At 36.3% G+C, this 24,028-nt stretch overlaps 1 protein-coding gene across 4 annotated transcripts in view; it reads right to left on the bottom strand.

The window, feature by feature from the left end:
* LOC120413530 (dual specificity tyrosine-phosphorylation-regulated kinase 2) overlaps window positions 1–24,028 on the bottom strand; it is a 220,987-nt gene that overhangs the window by 7,141 nt on the left and 189,818 nt on the right. For 3 of the 4 annotated variants that reach the window (XM_039574404.2, XM_039574405.2, XM_052708309.1), the window contains 5 exons: window positions 18,740–18,878; window positions 18,505–18,676; window positions 12,477–12,620; window positions 12,285–12,414; window positions 749–993 (listed from right to left, as the gene is read on the bottom strand). In XM_039574404.2, coding sequence (XP_039430338.1) covers window positions 749–993; window positions 12,285–12,414; window positions 12,477–12,620; window positions 18,505–18,676; window positions 18,740–18,878 — 830 coding nt within the window. Of the gene's footprint in view, window positions 1–74; window positions 379–748; window positions 994–12,284; window positions 12,415–12,476; window positions 12,621–18,504; window positions 18,677–18,739; window positions 18,879–24,028 lie in introns of all 4 variants that reach the window. The other variant, XR_005604955.2, reaches the window with a different exon arrangement.

The following is a 24,028-nucleotide window of genomic DNA, read 5'->3' as shown; positions in this document are numbered from 1 at the left end:
CACTTGCAAATATGATTCTTTTTGATGCTGAACAAAAACCAAACAAGGAAGGAGATCTGGGAAAACCAACTTACGAACAGCGAACAAAACGGAAAGTCTTCTTCCATGTCTAGAACACGGGCGCGTGTGAGTGGGTGCGCTAAGCCTAGCCAATAGTTGATAGTAGTTTAGAGGGGGTTGCAGTTTAGATTAGAGTTTAGTTGTTTTGTGACTTCTTCTGCTTCTGCCATCAGTGACTTCCGTCCTTTTTTTTCTGCGTGTCAAAGATCGAGATAAGATCTTTCACGGTGGTACAGCTGATGATCAGCCTCGTCAGGGGTTGCTTCTGACCGGCGGCGTTGGCTTGCTGGTCTTTGGACTGTTGCTTCTTTTTGCTTGCTGGATTTGTTGTTTATTTTTTCATGAAATATTTCAACACGCAAAAGCACACAAGCGTACAGGAGGTTTAAAAAAAGAGGAAGAAAAGAAAGAAATACAGTGTAGCTTTCAACTAAGGGGGAAAGTTTTATTGGGAGAAGAGCGTAAAACCAAGGAGAAAGAAAGAGAGAGAGAGCTTTCGCACTAAAAGCACTACTACAGAAGAAAAGCTTCCTAAACTTGCAAGCAAGCTTGCATGGAAAGCCACCACCCCCCACCAAGCTGGGTCAGTTTGTGTGAGTTTCGCAACAAAAGGGGGTGGCAGCAACTTTCGAGCTTTCTAGAAAACAAGGGGGAAAACGAAGGGGTTGGGAAATTCTCCGGCTCTCACCTTTGACGCGGTCCTTGACGTAGCGCTGCCGCTGGGAGGGCGTTTTAATCTCCGGCAGGATCGTGTTCGGCGTCATCGGCTGAGATCGCTGCAGCTTCTGCATGAAGCCAAGCTGCTGGCCATCGCCGTTGGTGGCGGAGGCGTTTTCCTTCGACTTGGACGAGACGTACGTGGACGTGGCGCTCGGCTGGAGCCACTCGTGGCGGGCGGCCTCCTCCGGGGTCATGCGCTTCTTGGGGTCCCACCTGGGGGAGAGAGAGAGAGAGAGAGCGGAATGAAATGATGAGTTTGATATCCATGCAAATATTGATGTTCTTTGGGGAAGGGGGATTATTGCCTTGACCGTGAAAACGTGCCATTCGAAGGGTTCTAAGGCAAAGGTCAGACGGAAAAGCTCACACCCACGCTGGAACAGAAACACATACGCACATATTGAAAACGATTCGTGGCATTTTAATAGAATTATAAATTCACTGTCAGAAGCAATCGTCACGCAGGATGGAACAGACGGGGTGATTGATTTTGTTTGCTCCATTGCGGAGTTTTGAAATTAGAATGTTACGGTTGGTTGATTAAGACATTGAATTCATAATTTGAAACAGAGTTTCTGATCAATTTTGTGTCCTCGGCAAAATTGTAGATGGGTAATTCTCCGCCAACTCACACAGCAGTTGCCCCGACCCCTCTTCGATTTGCGTGAAACTTTGTCCTAAGGGGTAACTTTTGTCCGTGATCACGAATCCGAGGTCCGTTTTTTGATATCTCGTGACGGAGGGGCGGTACGACCCCTTCCATTTTTGCACATGCGAAAAAAGAGGTGTTTTTCAATAATTTGCAGCCTGAAACGGTGATGAGATAGAAATTTGGTGTCAAAGGGACTTTTATGTAAAATTAGACGCCCGATTTGATGGCGTAATCAGAATTCCGAAAAAACGTATTTTTCATCGAAAAAAACACTAAAAAAGTTTTAAAAATTCTCCCATTTTCCGTTACTCGACTGTAAAAAATTTTGGAACATGTCATTTTATGGGAAATTTAATGTACTTTTCGAATCTACATTGTCCCAGAAGGGTCATTTTTTTCATTTAGAACAAAATTTTTCATTTTAAAATTTCGTGTTTTTTCTAACTTTGCAGGGTTATTTTTTAGAGTGTAACAATGTTCTACAAAGTTGTAGAGCATTTTACGAAAAAAAGTTTTAAAAAAGTTGGTCGTCATCGATCATGGCCGTTCATGGTCACCCGCGACAGACACGGACGACGAAACAAAGAGAAACGCAAAAAGTAACTTTTTCAAAACTTTTTTTCGTAAAATCGCGATAACTTGTGATGTTTATAAGCAAACCCCTAATGTCTATATATCAAAATTTTTGTAATTGTCTGCTCTACAACTTTGTAGAACATTGTTACACTCTAAAAAATAACCCTGCAAAGTTAGAAAAAACACGAAATTTTAAAATGAAAAATTTTGTTCTAAATGAAAAAATGACCCTTCTGGGACAATGTAGATTCGAAAAGTACATTAAATTTCCCATAAAATGACATGTTCCAAAATTTTTTACAGTCGAGTAACGGAAAATGGGAGAATTTTTAAAACTTTTTTATTGTTTTTTTCGATGAAAAATACGTTTTTTCGGAATTCTGAGTACGTCATCAAATCGGGCGTCTAATTTTACATAAAAGTCCCTTGATGCCAAATTTCTATCTCATCACCGTTTCAGGCTGCAAATTATTGAAAAACACCTCTTTTTTCGCATGTTCAAAAATGGAAGGGGTCGTACCGCCCCTCCGTCACGAGATATCAAAAAACGGACCTCGGATTCGTGATTAGGGACAAAAGTTACCCCTTAGGACAAAGTTTCACGCAAATCGAAGAGGGGTCGGGGCAACTTTTCCCGATTTCGTGTGAGTTGGTAGAGAATTACCCAGATATGTATTGAAGATACAGTCCGAAAAGATTGCTAGATTACTTTTTCAAAATAACCAATGCGCCATGGGTTTCCTATGTACATAGAACCTTTTGAAAAAGCAAGCAAGATTGGATGCTTTTTTCTTTATTTTTTTGTTAAATCTAACGTAATTTGGGCCAATTCTAAAAAAAGAGAGAATTGAGACAGATGTTTTAATCATATTTTAATGTTTTTGATTGGTTTTTGATAGAAAAGAATTTTAAATTTGAAGCTCTAGGTGCTCGAAACGGCTGTCCCTATTCAGACTGTAGTCCATTTACCGATCTGCCCCAGGATGACATACAGAAAAGTACTACAGTTTTATTTTGAAAGGTTTAATATTAGAAGGTATTATTTAATTCTGATAAATATGGAAAAAAATACAATTACACGTCATAAAAGAAATTTTCCACATTTTTCGACACAAAGCAGAGGAAAAAATATATGAACGATAATGTATAAACAAATATTTTCGAAAATAATGTACAGTCGTGCCTCGGTTTAGCACCGCATATGGAGGATGCAAAACCGAGGCGAGCATTTGGCTTTAAACTTATGAAAAATCATGCATACATCAAAAAATTATAGTGTTTTTGGAATCGGGATGGATATCCATTAAAATTATAATTTCACGCAAATTTTCACAAAAATACGTATTTTTCCTGAATTTTGAAAATGCACTTTTTTCTCTAAAGTAGCCTAAAATAAGTTTGTTTTTATTGCAATATGGGTATCAAATAATCATGTTTTTTACAAACGTTTTGATTATTAAACATTTAGCTCAAAATTGTCACAAAACTTCGTATTTTCGAAACAAATACTCAAAATTTCAGTTTTTAAAATATGGGTATCAAACGATTGGGATTTTTTCATACATTCCGAATATAATAACAACAATATTTGGAAGTACTAAAAAATTTCACAAAACTACGTATTTTCGAAAAAATACTCCGAATTTCCGTTTTTTACAATATGGGTATCAAACGATCGGGATTTTTTCACATATTTCGAATGTATTAACAACATATTTTGAAAACACTCAAAATTTTCACAAAACTACGCTTTTTCGAAAAAAAATCTCAAAATTTCCGTATTTACAATTTTGGTTTCAAATGATCGGGATTTTTTCATACATTTCGAATGTAATAACAACATTTTTTGAAAACACTCATAATTTTCATAAAATTACGTTTTTTTCAAAAAAATACTCAAAATTTCCGTATTTACAATATGGGTTTCAAATGATCGGGATTTTTTCACACATTTCAAAAGTTATAACGCAAAGTTGTGAACATACTAAATTTTTTTTAGTTTTTTTCAAATTTTGTTATTTTATTAGAAATGTATGAAAAACCTCAATCGTTTGATACCCATACTGTAAAAACGGAAATGCTGAGTATTTTTTCCAAAAATGCATAGTTTTGTAAAAATTTTGAGTATTTTCAAAAAATATTGTTATTACATTTGAAATGTATGGAAAAATCCTGATCGTTTGATACCCATATTGTTAACACTGAAATTTTAAGTATTTTTTGTCGAAAATACGTAGTTTTGTGAAAATTTTGAGTGTTTTAAAAATATGTTGTTATTACATTTGAAATGTATGAAAAAATTTCCGATCGTTTGATACCCATATTATAAAAACGGAAATTTTGAGTATTTTTTTTTCGAAAATACGTAAATTTTGTGGAAAATTTGAGTGTTTTCAAAAAAATGATTTTACATTCGAAATGTATGAAAAAATTCCAATCATTTGATACCCATATTGCAATAACAATAATTTTGAGTATTTTTCGAGAAATCACTTCGTTTCAATAATCTTTAACCCTCTATTGCCCAAATTTTTTTTTCGAAAATATTTATTTTTCCCGTGTTCAGGAGGTCATTTTGAGCAACTTTTGTTCTACGAAAAACTTTACTTTTCTTGTTTTATGTTTTTCTTGTTTCATTTATAGTATTTTAATTTGCATTTATCTTATTTAGTTTATGTTTGTATTTGGTAGTATTTGGCCTACTCTACCACCTTATATAATTACATTTCGCCTATCTAATTTTTTCATGTTTTTACAGTCACTTTTTCAATTTTTTGCATGTTTTTCACATTTCTGCTATATACAAAAATTACTGCATACTTCTTTTTATTGAAAATATAGGAAATGTTAGTAAAAAACACTGCCAAAGTTGACCCCTAAAAAAATTACATTTTTAAAAACATTGGCAAAGTCACATAAAACAAGTTTAACTTCCAACCCTGAAATTTTCTAAAATTTGAAGAGTTCTTCTTTCCAATGCTTTTTAAAGATCAAAAATCGGTTGGAAAATTGATTTTTGGCGATTTTTTAGATCGAAGCCCGTCTAAAGGCGGGGTTAGGTTGTAGAGGGTTAATATATTTTAACCATTGAATGACCAACATATTTTGAAGACTTATCCTATGTTATATTAAAAGTATTAATGAATGCCGGAGTTCCAGTTTTTTATGTTTCTTATTCCAAAAACCATGGAGCAAAACAAAATAACCAACAAAATATTTTTTTAAATACTTTAAGAAATGCTATTTTGAATTAATTAAAAATAATCAACTAGCCACTTTTTGATTTTTTAAACATATGAATTTTGGAATCAAAGATCGATAACGACCTAAAAGCAATGCGGTCAAAATCAAACTTATCGAAAATCGGACAAGCATTCCGGTGCAAATATTTTCAACAAATTGGTCAAATCCTCGAAAATGGCCAAAATCCCAGTTTTTTCAACATTTTTGTTTTTAAAACCGCTGTTTCTTCAAATTGAGTAAGAATTGATTCCCACGATCGTTTTCTGAATATTTTGACGTTTAGACCACTCTTCAAAAAACAGTCACCAAGCAGTGGTGGCCGCGACAGTTAAGTCATTGGGTTATATGTCAAAAGTCTCTAGTTTGATTCCAGTAGTCGACACATTTGGTTTTGTGTTTTGACGGATGAACTTTTCTTGCAAATTAACCTCGAGAGAAGATTTTTTTCGCCCATCTCGAGCTGTGTTCTCTGTGTCCGTAAATGATACCACTATTCTATCGTCTCGAGGCCATTATTCTCTCGAAATAGCGCTGCCCAGTTTTGGGTGTTTAAATAAATAAATTCAAATAAGTTGTTTGTTTTCTAATAACCCCTCGGACCGTGTGGACCGAGAGTTTTAAACCGAGAACGGCAGATCCCTCTGATCGCAATTTCGCCACGACCCCGCGAGAGAGGAGAATTTGAACGCGATCCTGACTGCTGAGCCTGAGCTAGACCTGCGATCGAGTTGAGCGTCCAGTACGCTTCAGCGCTTCACTCCGCGAAGACCCGCACGAAACCCTTTCTCGACGACAAATAACAAGTTGTGTTCTACTTTAGAAATAAATAAGATTAAGTAAAATTAGTTCGTTTAAATAAATTGACTAGCGTTTAAATAAAGTCGTTGTTCTTAAACCTAAACCGTATGTGCGAGTGATTTTTGGCGGTAGGCCATAGAACCGCCTGAGAAATCCGGTTCCCCGAAGTCGGCGACCTACCCAGTGGTCCAACGACTAGCCGCTGAAGTCGTGCCGAGGAACGACCGGAACCCGTCCCAGATCCGGCCATCAACCCCAAGGACCGCCCGCCACAGGAGTGGCCGCGCGGAAAGCCCAGAGCCCGGAGCATCCTACATCCCAACCAATCAGGTACCCTCAACCAAAACCGGTTCCAACATAAGTTGAGAACCGTTTCTCCCCTGAATCATATTTATTGACACCAAAACTTAATTTGTGAAATCGCAATCAATTAACTCCCAATATTTTTAACCAAATTGACCATGGCTATTTACGGGGAATTTGCAAAAAATAATCCTTTCGTGTCATTTTCACTTTAACACTCAAACGCTCGGGTAGTCATTTGACCCCTATTTTTTTTCTTAAAAATCTCATAACTTTTGGTAGAATTGACCAAATTGGATGCTTCCGGTTGCAAAAGATCCAGATTTGTCTATATTTTGAACTGTCAGATGGGGGACAAATATGGTCCACTTTTACCGGAGATATTCCGGATTCCGTTGGGGTACCTCGGCCATCCTATTTGGGGTTTTGGTCAATAGAACAAAATCCATTTCACAGAAAAATGCCGGAAATGATGCAAAACTTCAAGGCATCCTTCTAATACATCATCCAGCAAAAATAATTGACATGGTTAAGTCATACGGGGCACTGGAACCGGTTCCATCTGGGCACCAATCGACATCAGCTCAGTGAACCGTTTTCGGTTGGAACCTGTTTCGGTGCCCGAAGGTCTTGGCCATGCCATGTGTCTATGCAGGATGATGTATTAGAATGATGCCTTGAAGTTTTGCATCATTTCCGGCATTTTTCTGTGCAATGGTTTTTGTTCTATTGACCAAAACTCCAAATAGGAGGGTCGAGGTACCCCAACGGAATCCGGAATATCTCCGGTAAAAGTGGACCATATTTGTCCCCCATCTGACAGTTCAAAATATAGACAAATCTGGATCTTTTGCAACCGGAAGCATCCAATTTGGTCAATTCTACCAAAAGTTATGAGATTTTTAAGAAAAAAAATAGGGGTCAAATGACTACCCGAGCGTTTGAGTGTTAACTGCCATTTTCTCTGCAACACTCCACACCCCTTCACCATCCCAGCACCGATAATGAAGCAAGGATAAAAGCATTACCATGTTTTTCACTCTTTTCCATCGGCAAATTGTGTATTCCGATACATAAATGCATCTCTGTTCGGTCGTACTTTCCTCGCCTTTTGGGGGCGCCAAATTAGCCCCAAATGGAAAACCATTACAGAAGCCGCCACACGCTGCAGGAAAGCGAAAAACACCCCACGTGTGTGAAAAAAAGAAGTTCGGAAAAATATGACGAATGTTTTTCCCGGGAATTGGACCCTACCGGTTGATTTATTGACCACGGTTTGTTTTTATTTTGCTGAGGGTGGTTTCATTCATAAGTTGGGGAAATTTTCATGGAATGTCGAATTTTTCAAGAATTCAATTTTCAATTCTAAATTGCAAAAAAAAAATCTTGTGTCTCAGATTTTGAACTAAATTTCCTAAAGACTTCAATTTTTAAGTTTCCGTGTCCACCCGGTAAAATCGGCCTTGGCGCCGGAAGCGTGGTCACGAGTGAATAAGTCATTTCGTGCCGGGTCAGGTACATGCACGGTGGGACCATTCTTCGTGCTGTGAGTTGCGAGTTTACCCAAGGACGCAAAATGAATGTTGGTGATGAAATGCATCGAGGGAGCTGGACGTGAAAGAGGTTTTACAGAAAATATTACCAAACTTTTTTCACTAAAATTAAAATTTAGTAAATTCAACTAATTTACCAAAAAAAATGATATAATCCATTTAAAAAAGTCACTAAAAATCTCTTTCTAGTTAACCGATTCTCCAACCAGTAATTCAGATGGCGCCGGTCTCGTGACGGTGTGCCTCCGTTGGTTGGATGAAAATTTAATAAGTCAGGAAGGTAAAAATTATTCCCGTTGCATAGTTTCTGTGGGTCACGAATGCCGCGGCATTTTGGTATTTGGGCTGATGCGATACATGTCAGGCGACAACGGTGCAGCACGGCTCTGTGAACACGGGAAAATGTTGGCTGATTGTTATGAAATTGCAGCCTTCCCGGGTGGGCACTTTTAGTGGGTTAGTCAGGTGATTTTGTGCATTGTAACATGCGAGCATGGTTGTATTGATTTTTGGTGAAATGATGAGTAAACCTATTTTACATTTACATATTTTTTCGAAAAAATGACAAACTTTGAAGGTCTGTACCGAGCTCCAGGGTGCTCCAAACTTCAAACTACAACCAAAAGATGTACAAAGATCTGGCCTATACGCCAAAGATGTTGAAAATAAACGCTTCAGTGGCAAAAATGCCATTTCTGAGAAAAACTTTTTTTACGGGTTAAATCCCATTTAAAATTCAAATGCAAAGTGCCAGCTCCTGTTACGTCCAATCAAGCTCATATTTTGGATTTGGACTTAGTATGCCCACCGGAACAAACATTTGGATGTCCGTCAAAAAGTCATCTTTGTGACACTCTATTACCTATATGAACCATATTTTTTATGATCTTTGAAGTTATAATCAAAAATTATAAAAGCTATTGATACAAAACCTGATATTTTGGTTAGAAGTATGATTTAAAGGATTCTTAAAAGTAGTAACTTTTCATCATCTATTTTTTCAAAGGGCAAGTTTCAAATAACAATCTTAACATAAGCAGAAGGTAAAACATTAAAATATAAGAACAAGCCAAAATTTACCTTACGCGAAGAATTTTATTGATTTTATGAACTATGAAATTAATTAAAAAGTACAAGTTATAAATAAATTTAACCCTAAAAAGAAAAATACTTTATATGGGTAATTCTCCGCCAACTCACACAGCAGTTGCCCCGACCCCTCTACAATTTGCGTGAAACTTTGTTCTAAGGGGTAACTTTTGTCCCTGATCACGAATCCGAGGTCCTTTTTTTGATATTTCGTGACGGAGGGGCACGGCTTCCATTTTTGAACATGCGAAAAAGAGGTATTTTTCCAATAATTTGCAGCCTGAAACGGTGATGAGATAGAAATTTTGTGTCAAAGGGACTTTTATGTAAAATTAGACGCCCGATTTGATGGCATACTCAGAATTCCGAAAAACGTATTTTTCATCGAAAAAAACACTAAAAAAGTTTTTAAAATTCCGCCATTTCCTGTTACTCATCTAATTTTTTTTAACGTGTCATTTTATGGGAAATTTAATGTTCTTTTCAAATCTACATTGACCCAGAAGGGTCATTTTTCATTTAGAACAAAATTTTTCATTTTAAAATTTTGTGTTTTTTCTAACTTTGCAGGGTTATTTTTTAGAGTGTAACAATGTTCTACAAAGTTGTAGAGCAGACAATTACAAAAATTTTGATATATAGACATAAGGGATTTGCTTATAAACATCACGAGTTATTGCGATTTTACGAAAAAAAAAATTGAAAACGTTGGTCGTCATCGATCATGGCCGTTCATGGTCATCCGCGACAGACACGGCCGACGAAACAAAGAGAAACGCAAAAAGTAACTTTTTCAAAACTTTTTTTCGTAAAATCGCGATAATTCATGATGTTTACAAGCAAACCCCTTATGTTTGTATATCATTTTTTTGTAATTTTCTACTCTACAACTTTGTAGAACACTTCTACACTCTAAAAAATAACCCTGCAAAGTTGGAAAAACGCGAAATTTTAAAATAAAACTTTTTGTTCTAACTGAAAAATGACCCTTCTGGGTCAAAGTAGATTTAAAAAGTACATTAAATTTCCCCTAAAATGACATGTTCCAACATTTTTTACAGTCGAGTAACGGAAAATGGGAAAATTTTCAGATTTTTTTTAGTGTTTATTGTTGGATGAAAAATACGTTTTTTTGGAATTCTGAGTACGATATTAAATCGGGCGTCTAATTTTACATAAAAGTCCCTTTGACACCAAATTTCTATATCACCACCGTTTCAGGCTGCAAACAGATTGTATTGTCGTTAAATGATGATTATTTTCAATATGAATGAAAGCAGAGAAAGAAGTTCTATGGAATAAAGTTTTACTTAATATTTACCTAAGTCACAGTTTATTTTTTTAAATTTATTTTTGTTTTTTTTTTCAATATTTACCTAATTTTATAAGTCACAGTTCAATTTTTTTAAATTTATTTTTGTTTTATTTTCAGCAGGGTTATTGAATTGTGAAAATTCGCTGAAAGCGTGAAATTCATGAAATTTGTAATTTTCCGTGAAATCCCGTAAAAATTTATCAATTTTCTGAAATCGATGCCTAAATTAATAGAATTTATCAAATATTTCATCCAACAAGCCATTTCATGAAAATAACATTAGTTTAAAAGCGTGATATTAACAATCATTATTTAAGAAAGAGATAAATACTACATTCAACAAAGTTCACCCTGAATAACTTGATAAAGAATATTAGAATCTTAGACAAAAAAAAAACGAACGCTTAAAGTTAGCAATTTGTAGCATTGAATGTATTTTTATCAGCTTTTCTTCGAAAACATACTAAATTAAATATTTTTTTATGTATCATGAAGGTAGAATTACAAAAGTAAGGAGTAGATTTAAACTTGATTTATTCATTATATAATTTTGTATCTTAAAAAACTAGCCTTTAAAGAATAATGAGGATTTTCCCTGAGTTCTCTCAAATTTTCACGTCCCTAAGGAGATTGAAATTTAAAAAAAATATGTCTAATTTTAAAGATTTTTTTAGTGAAACTTTTGAAGGGAGACAACTTGTTTTGCAGAGGTTATAATTAAGTGTGTTCGCTTCAGTTCTGTTCGGTAGATAATTTCATGTTAAGAACATACTTACGTTACTAAAACAACAAATAAATTTAAATAAAATTGATGATATTGGTGAAAAAAATTTGTCGATGATTTAACAAATGTTTTTAATTTTTTTATTTAAGAAAATCACTTTATGCCCTATGATAAAGAGGCATTTTGATGGGTCGCATGATTGATCCGTAAATATTTTTCATCGAATTATGTGAGATCCCCTCCAAAGAGTACTAAAATATCACTTAATTTGTATGACCCAATCTCATCCCCCAGACCCAATGTCACCACTGATGACGGTACACATAACTTTTGATAGGGTTGTGAGATCTTTAATCTTTTGGGCTTGTTGGAAAGGTCTTTCTAATACCATTCTAGAAACTTACAACAAGATCTTACAAAAACACTCATTTTACACCGTTCCGGACTTTTGTCAAAATGGTTTTTTAACAAAACTTTTGAAGTACTTGTCTAAACTTCATAATAATCGGGCCTTACACGGGGAAAAGAGTTCCCAAAATCGTGAACAAGCGTTCATGAAAATGGGAACCATGAACAAAGTGTTCAAATCCCATGGTATGATTTCCAAAAACGTACCATGGGATTTGAACACTTTGTTCGTGGTTCCCAAGACCCCACTGCATTGGTTATAGCCTATCCTCAGTAAGGTCAGAAAGGCAATAATGTTCAAATAAGTTACTTATTTTTTGAGGAAAACTTATATAAATTCCTCTTTATTAGGATAGATACAATGATAAAATCTGGGCATTGAATTGATTAAACTTTCAAATGCCAAAATATCCATTATGCATAATTTCGTCAAGCATAAAACTTATCAACTCAATCAACGTTGGTTCAAAAACGAGTCATAACTTTCGTAGGAAGCCCTTCACTAATCCTGCTCGTAACACTTCAACCGCCAATACTGTACCCCGACCAAGCTGTACACGGCACTTTAATTCATACCACAAATTAATTCCTTTCTTACGAGGTCACCAGGCCACCAGGCACAAGGGTAGTAGGACTGGTTTTGTTTCCTGCTTGTTTTGTTTCAACTACCACTTTGGTAATGGCTTCTTTCCCCATATACTTAAAGCCACCCCCTCTTTGGAGACCACTTTCGAAGTTCCCTCAAGTTGACACACTTGCATCAATTTTTTTCTTTCAGTGCAAAGGGAGTCCAGTCCTACAACGTGACCCACTCTGCCAGGCAGAGGGAAAAGGTCTACTCACTCTAGACACCTGGTGACAAAGTCGATAAACACGGTATCGTTGCACCGGAGCGCTTGGGACAGCGTTTTCGAGGCTGGTTTCCGCTTGCGGCCCTTGGAATTGGTGATGCACCGTGGAGTGCCTCTGGAATCTGCGGAAGGAAAAAATATCGCTTGTTAGTTGATACGATGATGGAAAAAGGGCGAGGCTTACCGAAAAACAACCTCCTCCTGGTGGCAGTATTGATGAGATCATCCGGTGGAATGCCCAGAACTTCCATGATACACGCTAATTGCTCCACTTCGTTCTCCCCGGGGAACAACGGATATCCGGTGTACAGTTCGGCTAGTATGCATCCTGGAAAACAAAAATAAACAGACGGTGTAAGAGTTTGCTGTTTGGAAACAAGTTTAAGTGGTTGTTTGGTAGAGCAGCAGACTAGTCTAAACATGGTTTCAAGTTTCGAGGTTATGTGTCGCGTTAAAATTTGCTGTGACAACAAAAAGGATAATGAGGATGTCAAAGATTCAAAATACACTAAATCATATTTTCCATTTCCTAATTCAAAATTTGTAAATTTGCAACAATTTGAAAAATGAAGATAAAGAGCATTTGTTGCAACTCCGAAGGAAAAAAATAATAAGAATTTTCAGTGAAATTTATGTTCCCCTTTGAGCAATTATTAAAATAGTTACACTTTAAAACATTGGATTTTTCAGACAAACAATTGAATTGCGCAAAATATTTTTTTAATCCTTATTTTTGAAAAAGTTTTAAATGACTAACGAATATGTTTGAAATTAAATGTTTCTTGTGCCTTTTCAGGATGATTCGAAAACATAAAAAGAAATGCATTGTAAAGAACGGAATAATTCACGGCTTTAGAAATCGGACGCAAATTTGCTGAGTAATAATCCCCTAAAAATTTTACACTATTCTTTTGATGTAGAGGAAACCTTCTTTTTTTCCTTTTTTGCCTTCCTCACTGAGGTAAGGCTATAATCCTGCTCTAAAAATGAACTTTGTATGAAAACGTCGTAGACCCACCTTCATGTGTACATATCGAAAACCGAACAAATCATCAGCTGTGTGCTATCTTGTGACAACGACCATTTAGTACTTTTCGAGAAAATCGATTTTTAAAGTTTGTTGGTAAATAATTTCAAAACTATGAATGATAGAGCCAAACTTTTTGAAGCAATAGGTTCGTATACTATCGCTTATCAAACGATCCAAGTTTCAACTAATTTGGTTACACCAGTTAAGAGATACAGTAAATAATGTAAACAAAAATCTGAAAAGCACGTGTCACAAGTGTGTTTCGAATGTAAAATTGTACTACGTGTCACAAGTGTGCACAGAATTCCCATACAAACTAAAATAAGCTCAAATCAATGTTTTAATCGACTTAATCAGTATATTTTTATAAACAAAAAGTTGCATTGCCTTTAGAAAGTATGTGTGTACATAAATTTGTGAAAAACAAGACAAATTTTCCAACAACATGTATGACGTGTCACAAGTGTGCACAATCATTTTGATGATAAATTAGTCTATGTCACAAGTGTGTATTGCGATATCCGGGAAACGGAAGCGAGTTTTCAAAATCGGGTTAAAGCATCTTGTAGAGTTTGTTAAGTATAGCAAAACATCATCATTAACTCATTTTCGACCAAAATGGTCTATGTCACAAGATAGCACACAGCTGATGAAATGTCTGTGTGTATGTGTGTGTGTATGTATGTATGTGACCAACAAACTAGCTCACGTTTCTCGGCACTGGCTGAACCGATTTGACCCGAATCTGTTGCATTCAACTTGGTTTGGGGTTCCATAGATCGAGTTTTTTACCTAGGTGGATTAAGTTAGTTTTTTTCAGAAGCTTTTACTCAGCTTTTACCATTGATCTAATCTTCAATGTGATTGAAGCAAATAAATAGGATTTTTTTCTGATTCTGATATCAATTTTAGGTGGCTATAACTGGAAAACGGTGCACGATATTGAAATGTATGTAAAGTTCTTTCGACTGAAAATTAATCTTTGCATCCTAAAATAAATTAAAATCAAATAACTTTTTATAACATTTAAACAAAAATCGTGATTTTTTTTTTAAATGACAGCACTGCCAAATTAATTTTGATGCCACAGCTCAAGGCGTTATTGTCATCTAAAACATACCCAAAAATTCAAATTTTCAAAATGGTTATATTCCGCAATCCATTTTTTTGCTATAATGGCTTTGTTGATCATAGAAAAATACACACAAAGATAGAACATACCTAAGATAAAAATATACTTTTTGAAACTTTGAAATGATATCAAATTTTGGTAACATTCATGAAAATTCATAGTTAAATATCATTAAAAAAACACTCAGCAGGCACTTTTTATTTTACGCAATGGGGCATATCGCCTAAGAGTGCGATATCGCTGTTTATATTAAACCAAAGCTTATCCTTTTCTTAAAAACTTGTTATGCGAACTGTACTCTACGACGTGGTTGGTTTAGAAATATTAAAAAATGTGATATGGTAGAGCAGGCCTGCCCAACGTCCGGCCCGTGAAGCCATTTCATCCGGCCCGCGACGACTTTTCAAAATAGTTCTATGACCGGCCCCTAACGCTGATCATGAAATATTAAATAAAAAAATTGAGTGTCTAAATATAAAAAAATAAACTTGAGATCATTTTTTTGCGGTAAAATGATGTGAATTCAACTATTATTTTGATTTGGCTTTGTAATTTTGAATTTTTTTTTTCTTTCGAATACATTTTTTATAATGTTTTAATTTACTCGTGTAATTTCTTTTTTGAAAGTTTCAGAATCAACCAATAAACTGTAAAATGGCGAAAGATAACGAAATTACCCATTTCGTAAAATTGTTAAATGAAAAAAAAACTTGTATCGCTGTCTAAAACTGCACAAAAGACATTTAATTAAAAAAATTACAATTTGTACCATTTTACTGCAAATTGAAGCTTTTCTTTTTTGAGGAACTTGATAAAAATTATTTTTTTCAATAAGTGGGCAAGCAAAAAAAAAAAGTATGTTTTTTTTAGTAAAACTTTGCAGTGATAAAGTTTTGTTTGAAAAAGCTTACAGACAGCAATTTAGTCATACTGAAAATAAAGATTGCTGCAAAAAATTCTAGAATTTTTAAAAAGTCCAAAATAAGTAAAGAAATCAGCGAGCAAAAATATATTTTTTCATAAACAAAACAAACCCAAACAATTAAAAAAAAAACAAAATATATCAAAAAACATTCCAACGCCCAAGGCTCCAAAAAAGTTGGAACGGTAAATTCAACTCAACGGATCTCGGGCATTACTCAACCAATCAAGACAATTCTTTTTTTCCAGTGATTTTTAAGGATGTCTTGATGATTCTAGAACTTTGCAGAACTTAATTTGATCAAATCTGTAATTTTTGCGATTAAAAACATCGTTCCAATTTTTTTTATTCGCGTACAAAAATAAAATCGCCACAAATTCCGCGGAGGCAGTCGTTTTGAAAAAAGGTGGAACGATGTTTTCGGTCGCAGAAATTACAGATTTGATCAAATTAAGTTCTGCAATGTTCTAGGATCATCTAGACATTCTTACAAATTACTGGAAACAAGAATCAAGAGGCTTGGGCGTCCGTGTAAGTTGGACATGCGTTGGGCGTTCCAGTGATAAACAATTTTTTGAAATTTATCTTTGTTTATCTTTCTAAAATCAATGTTATGAACTAACACTAGTTTATTTATTGATAGGCCACATAAAAAACATTTAAAAAAAACTCTAGGTTGGAAAGAACCTTAAATTTAAAAAAAATACATTTTCAACTTTTAAGAAAACTTTTGTTGCGGCCCGCCACTGGTTTAGAAAAGTGAGATCTGGCCCGCAGGGCCAAAAGGTTGGGCACCCCTGTGGTAGAAGATTAAAATAATTATTTCAGGAACCTATTGAATTATAAATAGCTTTTTTACAACGACTGTCAAATTTCAGTTTTCTTCGTATTTGGCTGTTCAGTCCGTCGAATAAAAGTAACAACCGTTTCCCTTCGTTACCGACGTTTCGGCTTTTATTTTGAAGCCTTGTTCACTGAATCAACAAGACTCCAAGTTTAGCTTAACCAATGCCTCCTCAACCTCAAATCTTTAACCCGGTAATATATTGCTGTATTTTTTAAGAGAAAATCACACTTTTGAGCTATTGCACATAGCATAGCATAGCATAGCATAGCATAACGGGTCTGTATCACGCAGTAGGGAGTGTCTCAATGACCTTTGAGCTATGGGACAGTAAGGACATAAATACCTAGCAGTGTTGCCAATTTTACGATTCGTCTAAATAAAAACACGGAAAACGTTGAGTTAGAAGAAAATTGAATAACCAATTAAACAAAAAACCTGGAATTAGTGAGTTTTTTTTTATTTCAGTGGTTTTTACCAACGATTGCATGTTAGTTTACTACTTTTGATCAGGTCCAGTAAGTTACTTTAGAAGGAAATTTGATTCAATGCAATGATTTCGTGAAGATGCCACTCAAAGTTCCATTCGACGTCGTCGTGCTATCTAGTCGCATCCGCCATTTCGACGTTCCGAGAAAAACGCGTTTTTATGTTTGACCTTGAATAAACAATAACGAAAGCACGCAATGTAAACAATAACAAACACGTTTTGTTTGGCTGACCATTGTGTGTATATTGTCCCGAAGTTTGGTTGAAGGTGGTTGCTGGAGTCTTGAGTTATAATTACAAATGATTACGATAGTCTAACTTGTACGTGCGTCAAACGCGTTCTGACCTGAAATCCCTTTGGCCAGTTGTCGCACTTACATCAATTTTTCAGATTCAAACATTTCATTCAAAAAAATATCTAAGTAAGCTCTCTTATGCTAACTAGATAGGAAAACCAGCAAGTTTAAGAGGTACAAGAGGGCATAGAGTCATCGAAATATACTGGTTCAACTTTCAATGCAAAATAAATATAAAAAAAAAATCTGTACTTTTTTTAAATTTTGTCTCATTATATCTCTCGTAAATAACAATTACTAAGAGATCATGAATAAATAAAAGTTTAAAACGAACCTTCCCTCTACCAACATCGAACGTTGTAAATTCATTAACCAGCCCTGCGGAAATGTTCCCTTGTTAGAACAGCTAAATCCACTACCATTTCATGCCACCTTCAGCTTGCCACCGGCTACAACGACGGTGGTGGCGATAATTAAATCGAACATGCAATGTTCCAATTGAACCGCTCCTCGCCGTATAGATTATTTCGAACTTCCTTTCTGCAGGGGAAGCTAGAAAGGAAGTTAGTTAAACATCCCTTCCTCCGAACATGCTCCGTGTGTGCTCTGCTCGGGGGGTGGTAAATAATTGCGCACCCATTGCTTTACCACCCACGATACGGTGGGAATGTTTCCCGCTGGCCCATTACATTAGCTGGGAGTCAGAGATGTGAGTTCTTAAAGAAAAGTGTTGTTTCTAAATTGTGTTTAATTTTCAGATTAAATATTAATTAAAAAGAGACTAATTTCAAATATTGTGTCAATTTGGGCATTTCCCAACCCTGATGCGCTTTAATAGTTGGTCAGAGCATATTTCGCATTGCAGCAAAAGTTCACACCGGGTACAATTTTCGTCACGGTGAGGGTGTGAAGAAAAGAATCGAGCTGAAGGGGAAAGGCAGTTGGACAACTTGTTGAGTACTCGCAACTCTCCCGCCTACGTGTGTTGGAAAGGGCCAAACGCGTGCCAGTGTCTCGTATCAACGACGGTTTGCGGTCGGTTCTACGAACTCTCTCCCTCCACCCACCAATTTTCTCTTCCGGAGGTCATGGTCACTGAAATCAAGATGGTTCACGCGCGCACACGTGAAGCTTTTTCTATCGGATTTTCCACCCAATGTCCTTGCGTGGGTTCATCGACGTGCGAATCAACGACTCCGGAGATGGAGGTTAGATTTGTGGCTTTGCGGGATTTGGCAAGTGTGTGCCGTTGGATCGATTCTGTACGTGATTATTTCGAAGCTTACCGGCTCATTAGTTTGGCACTGGCGATGTGGGAAAAGGTCACGACCAGATATCGTTGGTTTTGTGACGTTAAATCCATTTTTTTAATCCAAAATAAATAGTAAGATATATTTAAACTTAAGGAAAAAATTATATGTTGAAAACCGTTCAAAATGTGGTACTAATCTGTACTACTCTATAATACTGTTTTTAAAAGTTGGAGCTTCAACACTTACCCAAGCTCCACATGTCGATGGGCGTCCCGTACGACAGTCCCAGTATAACTTCCGGCGACCGGTAGAAGCGGGACTGGATGTAGGTGTACACCTTGCGGTGCGAGTAGCACGAGCTGCCAAAATCGATGACCTTGATCAGGCTGCTGCCTCGCTGCTTGAGTAGGACATTTTCCTGGAAAATTACAAGATTTCCACATTATTTAAAGAAGACATTAAAAAAAAACTCGAAACTTACAGGTTTAAGATCACAGTGGATGATGTTCTCCGCGTACAGTAGCCGGAGACACTTGACTATCGAGTTGCAGAACCGCCGGATCAGGCTCAGGCTGAATCCCTGGTAGTTGTTCTTCTTGATGAGCTCGTACAGGTTGAGGCTGTAGCGGACAAAAAAGTGGAGAGGGGAAAAGGTAAATTATGGCATTCAATTAGAAAGTTTTCCAGCGCAAAAATCGCGTGCCGAAAAGCCATTTCGCGATGACATTCACTGCCGTTTTTTGAGGGGTGGTTTTGATGCTGATTCGATGATTAAACTACCTTCAACTTTAACCTCCCTCAGGGTGACTCGCATGCCCAACCTCGGGGGAAGATCGTCATTTTGTCAATAAAGCCGCCGGGGCAGAAAGTTTTGAACCCCGTGAACCACCAGGCTTCACCTTAAAATTGACATTGTCTTGCGGAATGGCTGGTAGCCATGAACCGAGAGTTTTTTTTTTTAAGGTTGAGGATATAACTTTTTGTGACATTTGAACGCAATTTAAGCTGATTGTCGCTGCTCCGGTTGAGGAAGGGATCAAACAGTAATTAAGTGCACTATTTGTCACGGAAAAAGGGAGTTTGAAAAAGAAATGAAATATATTTATTTAATATATGTTTACACCTTAAGCGATTTCTATTGTGGCGTTTTGAATCGATTTTTTTGATTTTTTAAACATGAGTGTGCTTCGTAAGATATGATACTGAGCAATTCTCTACGAAATCGGTCTTTTTTAAGAATTTTAATTTTTGTATTTTGTAATCCGACTGAAACTTTTTTGGAGCTTTTGGTATGCCCAAAGAAGCCATTTTGATTCATTAGTTTGTTCATATAATTTTCCATAAATTATATTATTATAAATTTTGAGCGAAATTGGATAAGATTAACCCATTGATACTCGAGCCTAAAGTTGGTGAAAAAAATGTTTTTCTTGCAAAAATGACTTTTGTAAATCGCTTATCACTTTTCAGGATCAAGTTTTACAGTTTTGGTATGTCCTACAAAGTAGAGCATTAAATTTTCAATAAGAATCTCACTTTTGGGAATATTTGAATGGAAGTAGCGCATCGTACAAACCAAACCGTAAGAAACTTGGGTTTTCCATACATTTATTCAATTTTTCCCATACAAACTTCACCTCCGAATATCAATGGGTAAATGATGACCGATTTTGCTCATATTTGGCCCAGAGTCCTAAAATACAATATTGTTTTGATCACCGGAAGTCAATTATAATTATTTGCTTATATTGGCAATTTGCGGCGAGAAATATCAAGCTAACCTAGGACAGAAAGAGGAGAGACAGAATTGAAGATCGCGACAACAGTTTTTTCAAACTTTTTGTCACATGGTGGATAGATCCAGACAGGGCGCTGGCAGTTATAAGGGGAAAGGAGGTGAAGAAGCTAAGGGCCATTCATTCTAAGTGTATTATTTGGTTGAACTAGCTTTTTATGGGTCTTCCATTAACCGACACAGAAGGTGTCGGAGAATGTCCCACATAGTTGACACACGATAATTTCTTTTCGTGTTTCGTCATCTATGGGACGAATTCAAAAATCTGTATCTTTTGAAGGAATTTTTTGATCGATTTGGTTGCCAAAGTTGTAGGTAAAACACTATTTTTATTTTTTTTTATTTTTTGATATGTTTTAGGCGACATCAAATGCCAACTTTTCAGAAATTTCCAGGTTGTGCAAAGAATCTTTGACCGAGTTATGAATTTTTGAATCAATACTGATTTAAAAAAAAATCGAAATATTGGTCGCACAAATTTTTGAAATTTGCAATCAAAAAGTACTTCAGTCAAATTTTGATAAAGTACACCGTTTTAAGTTAAGGCCATTTTTAGGCAACTTTTTTGAAAATAGTCGCACTTTTTCATTTTTTTAAAAAAGTGCAAGTGAATCAAGACTAACATTTTAAATGGGCCAAATATTCAATATTACGCCCTTCTAAAATGTTAGTCTTGGATTAAAAATAAAAAAAAATTCGAAGAGATCGGAAAAATTCACGAATGTTTCATATTTTAACATTGTAACTTGGACCATTAGTTGCTGAGATATCGACATTAGAAAACGGTGGGTTGTTTGAGTGAGACTTTGAAAACATCAATTTTCCTGTCTTTAAATGCTCACACATACATTCGCACACTCACTCAAAGCACTGTTTAGGTTCCAACTCGGAAGGGTTTGTGTCTAACTTGAAAGGGGGTGTTTTTCGGCAGCTTACTCAAGCAAAAGAAACCAATTTTAATGTTTTACACGTGTATTTATTTGAAAAACATTTTTTTCTAAACCCCCTAATCCTCCACATCATTCTCCTCAACACCCACTTCTTCTTACTGTCGCCGGCGTCCCCGATTCGGTCCCTTCTTTCCGTCCGTTCACTCTCCGACCGCATCGCATCCAGCCGTGCTGTTCTCGCCGACTTTCTCGCGGCATACGTTTCAGCTGCTTGGCCGTGCCTACCGCTGACAAGTCCGCTTCCAGCAGATTCACCAGACTTCTGCGACGCTCGTTCTTGCTGCTCAACCCGACCTTTCGTGGCGGCGCCAACTTCGGACAGTATACCTCCTTTCCGCGGGTACCTGTACGAAGCGCGCGGGATCGCGGAATTTCTGCTTGCCGGTAGTTTCCATCGGCAGCTGACGAGCACAAATTTTAGCGGTGTCCTTCTAGGTGAGGAAACCGCAATCTTCGGCCGCGAACACAGCGAAGTTCACTCGCAGCGATTTTTTCTGCTTCTTTTCTGGCTGTGACTGTGATGGTGGTCGTGTGGAAGCGTTGAGTGGTGTTTTTGACAGTTATTTTGGGTCAACTTGCAAGAAAATTATGTGTTTCTTTTGTTTTTCAAGCGCGCATGCTCGTATAACTCCCAGCTCTAGCGCACACGGTTGGCTTGAATTATTTTTAATTATTAACAATAATAAATGCAACTTTTGATTACTTTTATGCAAATTACATGATAAATCGCTTTCCAGATACACTAACGTTTCATTGGGTACCAAACATCATGGATTTTTATACTAGACATAAAAATGGATATTAAGACAGAATAGGATCCTAAAGCCCTATGTATTTCTTTTTGTACAACGGTAAAAAAAAACAAAATTTTAATGCAAAAACAACATTTTAAGATGGATCAACTATGGCCTCCTTGGGACCAGCTGTCAAGTAGAATGCTTTCGGTCAAGAAGAGCCGCGAACTTAATTTTTAATAATTGAAATATTTAAAAATCTATTTTAAATCCTTTGTGGTCGTACAAAGTTTCTTAAAAAAATTAGCTTTATCGATTGGTTCTGAACAATGTTATAATCGCGGGTGTCAATAATTATAGTTTCCGCACGCTGATATGGCCGCAAGAAAAAATATTCAAAATAAACCAGGTTGACAGGCAAATCAATGCTGAATTTCAGTTCAACTTCGTCGTCGTCGAGCTAACTTGTCGTACGTGCATTTTGGGCCAAATTGAGTTAAGAACGCCATTTTGTGCAGCTCACAATACCTCACCTTTTGACCCTCACAGATCCCCAAAATTCGATTTCAATCCTGAGATATTCAACGAAATCTGAAAAAAAACTCCGTGCATTTTTGTCTCTTTGCATATGAATATAAAAGAAGTTTCAATAGATTACCGTAAACATTTGTAATGGAGCACCGGATTCAAGTGGTAGAAATTACAGTTCTCCCATTGTACATTGCAGAAAAAAGCAAAACTGCTCGAATGGAAATACTCCATTATAACTCGGGACTCCGGCAACCTACTTCAACCAAAATTTGGGACAGAAAGCGACGTACGACAAGATAGTATGATGATGTCGACTTGCTGATTTTTACAACGCGGTATTTCGTCGGCCATAACCTCCTGTCAGTCGAAGCGATGTAAAATCTTGATTTTATCTCGCAATAAGCAATAATAACAATAATAATATTAATTTTAGAAATACAACCCCTGAATGCAAACCAAATTTCATTTTTGTTTCACTATATTAAGCGCCAGGACTACAAAATGGAAATCGCGTTTGTAACAATAACATAAAATGATCAAATTAAACGAAAAAGATATAATTTAAAGAGGCTCATACAAAGTTCTTTGTCATATTGGTCATGTGTAACATAACCACCTGCACCTTTTTAAAAATATATTTTCAAATTCTATTCTGGTCAAACGAGAATGCTGCGGAGCCCACGTTATTTCTATTACCGGCCTAGTTTTTTTTCAGCGCACTTGTGTTGCAGACAGGTACTGTCAGTTCATATAATTTGTACACAACTTTAAGGTTAAAAGTAGTATTTCCATAGAAGCTCTCCTGGCATTACAGACTCACTCTAACACGTTCTGCTGGTAGTGTTTGTGGCCGGCCTTTGTTCTTCATTTTACTGCGCTTCTCCCTCGGTTTCCGTCAGCCTTCGACGAGAATAGGTTAAACGTCAAGTGACTCAGGGCGTTTGTTTTGTTGATAGCGCTTGCTGAATAACTACATGTTTTGGGATTATTTTTATCGTGAAAAGCTAAAGCATGTGCAAGAGAATATATTGCCGGTAGTTGAAAGCGATTATATAACTTAAGCGCTGAGAAAACGTTAAGGTGAAAAGATGGTTGTGGCGACTTTCGTTAAGCGGTTGAGCTCTCATCTTATGTGTGAATGTGTGAGCAATCAGAGCGATGAGAAATGGTGCCGCAAAGTTAAATTTGAGCATGTTGGACGGTAAATGGCATAAACCCTATAAATTCACACAAACTGAACTGTGTTGATGTCTTTCCGGAATTTTCATGATAAATATTCATTTTTAGTTTTATTTTTTGGACACTCAATTTTGAGCTTTTTAAATTCAACATCGAAAGAAACTCAGATATCCCAAAAAATCTAGACAAACGAAATATTAAGGGCCGTATTCATTGAAGATTGTAGCATCTGATGAAAAGGTACACACACAAATGAATTATTACCAAACAAATTGTCTATAATGATATCAATTTGTTTGGAATACAAAAGACCAACAGTTTCCGTTCTGTTTACATCAAAATCGGTTGTTGTTTCAGACTACCGGCTTATCTATTTGTACATTTTCCGTTAATATCCAATTAGGGTCAACATTTGGCGTGCTTTCGTTGCTCTGACAAGCTTTTCTGTCACTGAAACAAAGGGGGATAATCCGTATCCTCGTTGTGTGTTCCCGTTGAATGAAACAGCTCAGTTTTGGTCGTGGTGCCGTAACTGGGTTTTCCCGCCCCATTCAATTCCAAACAGAGGGGGGAAGCTCGCT

This window comes from Culex pipiens, chromosome 2, assembly GCF_016801865.2.
Source record: "Culex pipiens pallens isolate TS chromosome 2, TS_CPP_V2, whole genome shotgun sequence".
NCBI lineage: Eukaryota > Metazoa > Arthropoda > Insecta > Diptera > Culicidae > Culex > Culex pipiens.
Note: the sequence above shows the minus strand (reverse complement) of the source record. Positions and strands in the feature narration are given on the sequence as shown.